The 9,170-nt window shown below is 40.9% G+C and overlaps 1 protein-coding gene across 3 annotated transcripts; it reads left to right on the top strand.

Moving 5' to 3' along the window:
* The first annotated feature begins 2,446 nt into the window (after positions 1 to 2,446).
* Positions 2,447 to 8,077, top strand: LOC123966847 (programmed cell death 1 ligand 1-like). Of its 3 annotated transcripts, XR_006824084.1 has the most exons (4): positions 2,447 to 2,493; positions 3,366 to 3,539; positions 5,480 to 5,821; positions 7,572 to 8,077. XR_006824084.1 is itself a non-coding variant. In XM_046042946.1 (3 exons), the coding sequence occupies exons 1-3, from the start codon at positions 4,001 to 4,003 to the stop codon at positions 7,793 to 7,795; spliced, it is 624 nt and encodes a 207-aa protein (XP_045898902.1). In that variant the 5' UTR covers positions 3,574 to 4,000; the 3' UTR covers positions 7,796 to 8,077. The 3 variants fall into 3 exon arrangements, 1 of the variants encoding a protein (XP_045898902.1); XR_006824083.1 differs by lacking the exon at positions 2,447 to 2,493 and having other exon boundaries at positions 3,287 to 3,539; XM_046042946.1 differs by lacking the exons at positions 2,447 to 2,493; positions 3,366 to 3,539 and adding an exon at positions 3,574 to 4,058.
* The last annotated feature ends 1,093 nt before the right edge of the window (positions 8,078 to 9,170 follow it).

Here is a 9,170-nt window from a genome sequence, read left to right as displayed (position 1 = left end):
TAATCAGACACAAAGTCAGTTCAATAGAAACACAACCTGTCTAAGGCCTTCATATGAAGAAGAAGATATACTTTATCACTTTGTTATTACGTTAGTATACACACAGGTCTGAAAGACACACACATGCACAAACATGACCCAAAGCAACACACAGAGGTGAACTTGCACCTCGCCACAACTCTGGTCCGAGCTGGATTTGAACCAGCGATGATATATATATGTATATCCTGAAAAGTCAGCTGAATAGGAAAAACAAGATCCGAGCCATTAACACATACGCCCTGCCAGTCATCAGATAACCCGCTGGTATAATAAACTGGCCAAAGGAGGAGATAGAGGCCACTGACATCAAAACAAGAAAGCTCCTCACACCAAGCGTAGCGAGGGAGTGCTAGTGAGTGTCAAGACCACTGTCCAGGAAGATGAAGAACCTTCATGGAGGGACAAGCCGCTGCACGGCATGTAGCACAGACAAATATAAGAAGTGGCTGATATCAAGAAATCCTACCAGTGGCTGGAAAAGGCTGGACTAAAGGACAGCACAGAAGCACTAATCATGGCGGCACAAGAACAGGCACAAGATCAATAGAGACTGAGGTCTAACACACCAGGCAGGACCGCAGGTGCAGACTGTGCAAGGATGCCCCTGAGACAGTACAGCACATAACAGCAGGGTGTAAGATGCAGGCAGGAAGTGAATACATGGAACGCCATAACCAGACAGCTGGCATAGTGTACAGGAACATTTGCCATGAGTATGGGCTGGAAGTCCCAAAGTCAAAATGGAAGACACCTCCTAAGGTAGTTGAGAATGACCGAGCTAAGATCCAGACTGACAAACTCTTGGCTAACCAACCAGACATTGTGTTGATCGACAAACAGCAGAAGAAGGCTGCAGTGATAGATGTGGCGATCCCAAGCGACAGCAACATCAAGAAGAAGGAACACGAGAAGCTTGAAAAATATCAAGGGCTGAAAGAGGAGCTAGAAAAGATGTGGAGAGCAAAAGTAACAGTGGTGCCAGTGGTGATCGGAGCACTGGGGGCTGTGACCCCCAAACTGGGAGAGTGGCTACAGCAGATTCCAGGTAAAACATCAGAGGTCTCTGTCCAGAAGAGTGCAGTCCTGGGAACAACAAGATACTGCGCAGAACCTTCAAACTCCCAGGCCTCTGGTCCAGGACTGATGCATCTACTGCTACTACTTCAACATTAGTAATATTAATATCCATAGCAGTAAAGTATCTGATCATTTCAAATATATTTAAAAAGATGGATAAGGTTTTGAAAATGTATATTTAATGCTAATGAGTTTCACCCACTGAAACGTCAGCGAGTTTGACAATGATGTTTATTAAAGTCATTTACTGTAAACTCTTCAACAATCTAAATTATTAAGATTTACACAGTTAGACTGACAGAATTACAAGAATTAAAAAGATATATTTGTGACTAAAACTTATATATACAGTATATCAAAGCAACACATTCATATTAAATGCCTGTTCATTTAGGCATTCACACTATCTGAGATTTGTCTGTCTTCCTGCATGAGGCAGGAACTAGAAACCCCGGGCTGACCGACCTGTAGGAGTGCAGGAGCCATGACAGCAGACCTCTATGGTCGTAACAATTCCCGGCATGAAGTGTTGACTGAACCAAATTACATTGGATTTATAATCAGAGTATCTCTTTGTCTTTAGCAAATGATGCTCATTAGTTTTACAGTAGAAGTACTTTAACGTTGTATTGTCTGTGTGCCATGTTGTAGCTGCAGTTTATTCCATGTTGATTCTGAGAGTCAAACATGAGGAATATAGAAGATATAGAAGAGTAAATGGAGGCTGTTCCACTGTTCACTCATTTCCTGACTAATATGAACAAAAGCTGATTTGTGGTAATAACATGCACTCACCTTCAACAGACTTAATGATTAAAGAAATTCATTAAACTACAACAATAATTTCCCCTTCGTGGGTTGCTGCCTCATCTTGGTGGAGAGGTCTGTGTAAAGCTGTTGACTGTGGGAGCTTGTCTTGTCTGCTGAACAGCTCCTTGTAGACACATTGGTCTCAGAGACGGGTCAGACTAAATGCAATTCAAATATCCACCCTGAACCAGGGATGGAAAAGTACTACAATATTCTACTTATGTAAAAGTAAAATCACTTAAACTGCATTCAGATCCAAGTACAAAGTAAACAACCACCTTCTGCTGCTGTGAAGGAAAACTGTACAAATATTGTTTCTCTCCTGCTTCTAGATGAAACCAAAGTCACTAAACCTGATAAAAACAGGATCATTCACTTTCTTTAAGTTTAACGCTGTAGCTGTTTCACAACGTCTGTCAGGACCTGTGATCAGATAACAGAGTGTGGGTGTTTCAGAGGGAGGAGTTTGGTATTAAGCAGCTCTGAGCTCATTTTAACTTCACCATCCCCAAGTCACCTCTCTCTGAGTCAGGATGTGGGTTCAGCTCTTCCTCTTTACTGCTGGTGAGTAGAAACTAACATGAGAACAAACTGTTGCTCTTAATTTCATGTATATCTGAAATATCTGTATTTCTGTTTTAATTAAACACCAAATTAAGAGTTTGGATAAATCAGACTAAACTGAACTTAACACTTCATAATCAGTTAATAGCTGTGACTGTCTGCTTTGTGTTCTGGTAGTTATATTTGTTATAGATGATTATCTGTTAAAACTGATCACTGTGACCTGAATTTAACACACATTTATTAAATATTCAACATGGCGTCTGTCTGTTGGAAACATGTTGATCACAGCTCATCATCTGAATGTGACCAGTTTTATCTGCTGTACTTTCAGTTTGAAAGCTAAACGCTGGTTTCTCTTCCTGCTGATAAAATAACTGCAACAAAGAACCAGCTCCGGGGAAAAAACAGAGCAAACTGAAGAGCAGCAGCTCTGAGTCACAGTGAAGATCGAAGCTTAAATTAAAAGCAGGTTTTGCTCAGTTTAACTTTGTGTCTGTGAGCTATGTTCAGTTTCCTGCTTCAGGAATTCACGCTGGCTGTGAGCCAAATTACAGGTTTCCTTAGTGTCGCAGGAAACACAACAGAGTGTATGTATATATATATATATATGTAACTCATCTCGTCTTTGAGCCACACTGCAGAATACTTAAACCCTGAAGTTTTTCGCTTGACTTCCTGTTTTGGGTCGAGCTGATCGTTGTCGATATAGTGAGAGGACGCAGCTGTCAGTGCGGCTGCTGAGCCAATCACTGACTGACAAATACACATTTAGCAAATCATGCTCTGTAACGCCCTTCAAACGAACAGCCAGCAGTGAGGGATCTTCACTTTGTACGACAGCCCGGTGTAACAGTGTATTTTACTCACAGGAGGAGAAAAACAGAAACATGAAGTTCCCGAAAAATCAGCTGGACGACAGAAGAGCTGGAGCTTCACTGCTGAGAGTAAAAACAACAGGAAACACCCAGAACTGCACCAGCGACATTTCGTTCAGTAGTTTTCTCCAGGAAACAACAGTTTCTACCTGAAGGGACGATGTGTGGGTGAGTAACTCAGCTTATTGACCGACCATAACACAAATAAAACATTTATTCTCTTTTAGGCCGCAGATTAGTTTCAAAAGTGATCTGAGCCTTATAAAGAGTTTATAGCAGTTAGTCTTTTTGTGTAAACTAGAGTAATATTGTATTTAATTGTATAGAATACATACATGAACAGTATCTGTGGCTGTCACCTTATAATTGAGCCCAGTTCATGACTGACTGACGGCCTCTTGCGAAACAGTCTGCTGGGCGGAGTTTATGCTAAACAGGCTATTGTGCGAAATTTATGCTAAACAGGCTATTGTGCGAAGTTGTTGCCTCACAACCCACAAATGGACTTCCCTCTTGTGATCATAAGCACAAGCCGCTCACGCTTGATTATCAGATCAGTGAAAGTCAGCCGCTGCGATCAAGCTCAAAGTTTCTGAGGAGGGGACCAGCTCATTTCTCTCTCAGCTGACATGCGACTCGCGGTTTTCTTCTGTTTCATGATCTTCACTCTGCTCTCTGCATCTGGAGGTGAGCTGTGTCTTTGTCTTTGTGTGCGTTTCTTACCTGACCTGAATCTTGTAATGTAGCGATCGCGACGCCTTGTTGTGGAAGTTTATGCGGGACCTTGTTGATACTGACAGAGTTTGAAACCTTGTAACTTTTCAACCCTCAGGAATTTTGTATAAAAAGGCGACCGTCAGGCTGTGATCGGGAGTAAATCAGTGATCACTCGGCGGCTGTGTGTGAACTACAGCAGAACAGCTACTCGACACATCACTGACACATCGCGATCTTCTGCCAGACATCTAGCATGCTAAATGTATATAATGTAGTGTGTGACCCCCTGTCACTGATCAGTCACCTAGTGTGAACGCCACAAAAACTTCTTGAAGTCTTGAAGCATCCTGTCGCAAGAAGGCAAGTTGTGTGATGTGAAGGGCACAGCCATCTGCCAAAACTTCTTTTAATGTTTGTAGTTTTGAAGATCACACGTTTATAACAAATTTACACATGCAGTTAACACAATGGCTGTCCATCTGAGTATCAGGTAGAGTCTGTGTGCTGTTACTGTCTTTCTCTACTTCAGAGTTACAAACCTGAAACAAGTGTGAGTAAAAACCGACGTGTGTGCGTGTTTTGCTGTCAGGCTACTGGAACAGCCTGTCTGAAGAAATCAGGTCAGCTGAGTCAGTGAACTCTTTTAAGCCCCTTCTTAAAACATACTTTTATAGGAGAGCCTTTCCCGATCTTATTGACTTTATTTTATCCCTTTTATTTTATTGTATTTTACTAATTTTATATTTATCTGTATTTTAGTCTTTTCAATGTTTTCATGCTTTTATCTTGTATTGATTTTTGTATTATTGTCTCTTGGGTATTATTGTCTTTACACTTGTTAAAGCACTTTGTAACTTGTTTTTGAAAAGTGCTCTACAAATAAGGATTATTATTATATTATTAGAGTCCAACCCTCAACAGTGTCACTGTGTTCTTCCTTCCTTTACCGCCCTCCCTGTCTCTGCCAGGCGTACGATCCTTCCTCATTGCACTGGCAGGCTACTAGAAGACCTGGGCTCTCTGTCTGTACTCTTTTTATTTTTTCCCTCTCTGTCTGTACTGACTCCAGCAACATCCTAGTTCATGACGTCATGGTCGTTGTATACGCTCATTAAAACAGTAATATGAACCAATCAGATAGCTTGATTTGTGTACCACTTTATTCACGTCACAATGTTGAAGCAGCTTCATGTCTCACAACAAGTCTTCTAAACAGTGTGTGAATAAAATCCTGTAACGTCTCCACAGTTGTGACTAATTATTGAATGTTCCCATGATCTCAGGTGTGAAGAGGCCTTCTGTTTAAACAAAGATGTTCTCACTGTATCGTCCTGTGGAGTCCTTTTGAAATGTAATTATTTTTTCTCTCTGGATGTTTTTATTGTTTTTAGATGTGGTACAAGTGAAACCTGGAGATAATGTCACTCTGTCATGTCAGGCTGGAGATGTCTTCATCAGAGCTGTAGAGTGGACCAGACCAGACCTGGAGCCAGACTACGTCGTCTTTCACAGAGATGGACTCTCAGATCCAACCCACCAGCATCCATCCTTTAAGGACCGGGTGCAGCTGGTGGACAGAGAGCTGAAGGACGGAGACGTGTCTTTACTTCTGAAGAATGTGAGCAGCAACGACGCTGGAACATACGAGTGTCGAGTTGCAGCAGGAGGATCAAGACGTAAGAGAGCCATTATTGAGAGTGAGCCAATCAGAATCATCCAGCTGGAGGTTTCAGGTGAGTTTGTGGAGGTCAGTGTGTCTGTGTGTACTAAGGCTATTCTTTATTCTCATAGTGTAGTCTAACTAAAAGTTATTATTACCAAAACTTTGTTTTTTACTTCATGCCAGGCAAGTAGACACAAATGCAGGACTGAGAGAGGGAGGAGACTGGAGTTTGATAAAAGCAGAGTATTTACTGCGGCATTAAAGGAATCAAGTAGTGAGCTGGTGAAGAGCGAGTTAGAGTTGAAGACTAGATACTGCAGAACAGAGCTGAACGATTTTGGAAAATAATCTAATTGCCATTTCTTTCTTTTTTTACCAACATTGCATTTAATATGCGATTCATTTTTAAGCTCTTTACCTTCTGTTTTATTCAATGGACAAGCAGTAAATCAGTGTATACTATGACCAACTCAATATTAGATCAGTCAGGCCTGTATTACGATGAAATTAGGTGATGCATGAATTATTAAAGAAAGATAATTTGAGTGAAGTCGTGGCATTAAATAATATGATATAAAATCATCAGGTCGGCATACAAACCACAAGAAAAACAAAGTTCACCACAGTGTGTTATACAGTAAGCGCTCCATACAAAACCCACAGTGCAACCACAAAACAATGTGTCCTTATTACGTCAGTTTACATCTCATAGGAGTCCATCTCTCAACAAAAACCTCCGTTTCTATATCCAAGTAAGCAAACAAAAAAATTCTCAGTTTGAGGTGTCGCCTCTCGTGTTTAAGAGACAAGTTTAGTAATTCTCCGACAACACCGGAGTCCCCCCGTAACCAGGCTGTAACAGACATTTCCTGAGCTGACATGTGGCTGTGCCTGTGTTACTGATGCAGATCACCACAATACACTTACCTTAATACACGCGTCTTTCTGTTCTGCATTTTTCCTGTCACCAAAGCGGTGAATTGCCCGACGAATTCACCAACCACCACCAAGTTACCCGCGGGTGGCGGCTACTACTTTCATTCCCTGTGTGACACTAAAGTTTATGTAGTTTCAGCTTCTGTCAAGCTTAAGCCATTGTACAACAAGAAGGCAAGGTACAGCGTAATGTGCAGACGAAGCATCAACTTTGTCTGCAGACTACTTACCGCTTGGGTGTCATGTGACCAGAGTGTAATCGCACCCTCGCCGATTAGAAAGTCTTGTTTTATCACATCGCGATAATATCGCAAATGCAATTAATCGTTCGGCTCTACTGCAGAACAGGTTTCGTTGCTGCTGTACAGAGCAGGTGGGAACCTTAGCTGAGAGTCCAGAGTGAGAGAGTCTGATCCAGCAGGTCCAGAATCCAGGAATAGTTTAGGGGGTTTAAGGAGAGCAGATGGGCTGAGCGGTATTTCATTTAGGATAACTAAAACAACATGTTATGCAAAATTCATTTTTAACTTTTATCATAGTGACTAAATGTTCTTCCTCTACAGCAGGCCTAATATAATTATTTACATTAGTTCATTGTGTTGTTGTTAGTTGTAGCCTACAGTTTACTGATTAACTTTAAAATGTAGACTATTTGACTGTTTTGATCTGTAATGAAATTCAGCAATTGTAAAATTAATAAACGCCATAACTGCACACTGCTGCTGTCATCACTCAGTTTAAAATGCTCCCACACAGCTGAGCTGCAGTTTATTCCACGTTGATTCTGAGAGTCAAACATGAGGAATATAGAAGATATAGAAGAGTAAATGGAGGCTGTTCCACTGTTCACTCATTTCCTGACTAATATGCACTTTGATCTTCAGGGTCCAACAGCGGAGACGTCGAGGAGGGAAACCAAATCAACAGAAACCCCACAGAGAGAAACTACGCTCGTAATTATGTTGGACTGGGAGCAGCCTTATTTCTGGTTTGCTTAGCTGCTGTTGGATTGGTTGTTTTCTGGAAATATAAAAAACATACAGACAGGAAATCAGAACAGTCTGCTGCTGATGAACAGATCAGCTTGTCACAGACTCCTCCCACCTGACCACATGTATCATGTGTTCAACATGATTTCCAGTCTTTCTGTGGGGGTGAATAGGATTGGGTATCTGTTGTTGTGAATTATTTTGGAGCATAATAGCCTAAATTGTTATCATTAATTACTAGAGCAATGGTGGTGTGTGAAAACTCTACAAATCTGAGTGTATGTGCTCCTTTCTGTATCTAACTGCCCAGGCACACGTGTGTGTGTGAGCAAGTTCGTGTGCTTTGGGAGAAAAGGGAGGGAGCACAGTGAGATATCATCAAAAATACCTGCAAAGTAAAATATAGAAGCAGATTTTGTGCAAATTGTATAACAAAACATACATCAATATAGTCCATCACAGTAAGTATGTCCTGTTTCTAGCACGGAGCACAAACAACACCAGTTTATTCCACAAAAGTCAGGTTATGGAAGAAATGGCTTGATCAAGCAGAGTTCATGCAAAGGACACAGAGAGGAGGAGCAGGCAGTCAGGGACTTTCCCAGATTCAGGTGCAGAAGGAAAGAGAGCCAAGAGATGATGTGAAGCCAAGAAACAGAGCAATAAAAGGAGGTCCAGAAGGAGGTGAAAGTCAGTCGTTACATGGTTTTCATGTCGACTCGGGTCTCTGTTCTGGTAACAGAATGGGACTCTATTTTGCACCGATCTCTGACACACTCTGGTGGAACTTTTATATTCTAATTGGTGTCTGTTTTTGTTGATAATAAAAATGTTGGTAAAAGTTCAAGCTTTCTTATCTGGCCCAAGTCTTGAATTTTTACACGACATTACTGTCGTTTAAAATTTACGATACCAGTACCCTTAAAGTGATACCACTAGAGTAATTTATTTGATACATTGCATTTTTTGTTGTCAGGTGATTTGTGAATTTTGTTAGAGACAAAGACAGTTGGACAAAGATGTTTAAAGATTTCAAAGCTGTTGAAGTTGCTTCTCAATTTTTCTACTGTTTGTTCAGAACTCGGTTGTGTTTTTTTAGAATAAACTGTTTACTTGAACTGTTGATTCAGATGTCATGAGTCCAGCACACTACAGTTTCTTTCAAAATGTTACTTTAGTAACACAAAAACACACAAGTTGAAATATCTGACTTTCAACCTCAAAGCGTTGGAGGTGCATGGTGGTGCCTGATGCCGAAAGTAAACAAAAAACATGGCTGACCACAACAAACTCTTTGTCAAGTTTAAACCCAGTTGCACCTTCAGCACTGCCCTTGGTGTTAATTAAAATTATGGCCATTTTAATGAAACGAAGTGAGTGAAGTCCTCAAAAGACAGAAAATGTACATTAAATGTTTTGGCATTTTTACATGTTAATAAGTTTTGTTCAGAAAGGATTCTTTAGTGTAACCAGCTACCCAGCAACATATTTCTA

Source organism: Micropterus dolomieu, unplaced genomic scaffold (genome assembly GCF_021292245.1).
Source record: "Micropterus dolomieu isolate WLL.071019.BEF.003 ecotype Adirondacks unplaced genomic scaffold, ASM2129224v1 contig_14413, whole genome shotgun sequence".
NCBI lineage: Eukaryota > Metazoa > Chordata > Actinopteri > Centrarchiformes > Centrarchidae > Micropterus > Micropterus dolomieu.
Note: the sequence above shows the minus strand (reverse complement) of the source record. Positions and strands in the feature narration are given on the sequence as shown.

Bases quoted from the DNA above. Each gene is read 5' to 3' on its own strand.
- LOC123966847 (XM_046042946.1), top strand. From the start codon at position 4,001: ATGCGACTCGCGGTTTTCTTCTGTTTCATGATCTTCACTCTGCTCTCT. The intron at 4,059-5,479 runs GTGAGCTGTGTC...TATTGTTTTTAG, and splicing joins TCTGCTCTCTGCATCTGGAG to ATGTGGTACAAGTGAAACCT. The intron at 5,822-7,571 runs GTGAGTTTGTGG...TTTGATCTTCAG, and splicing joins CATCCAGCTGGAGGTTTCAG to GGTCCAACAGCGGAGACGTC.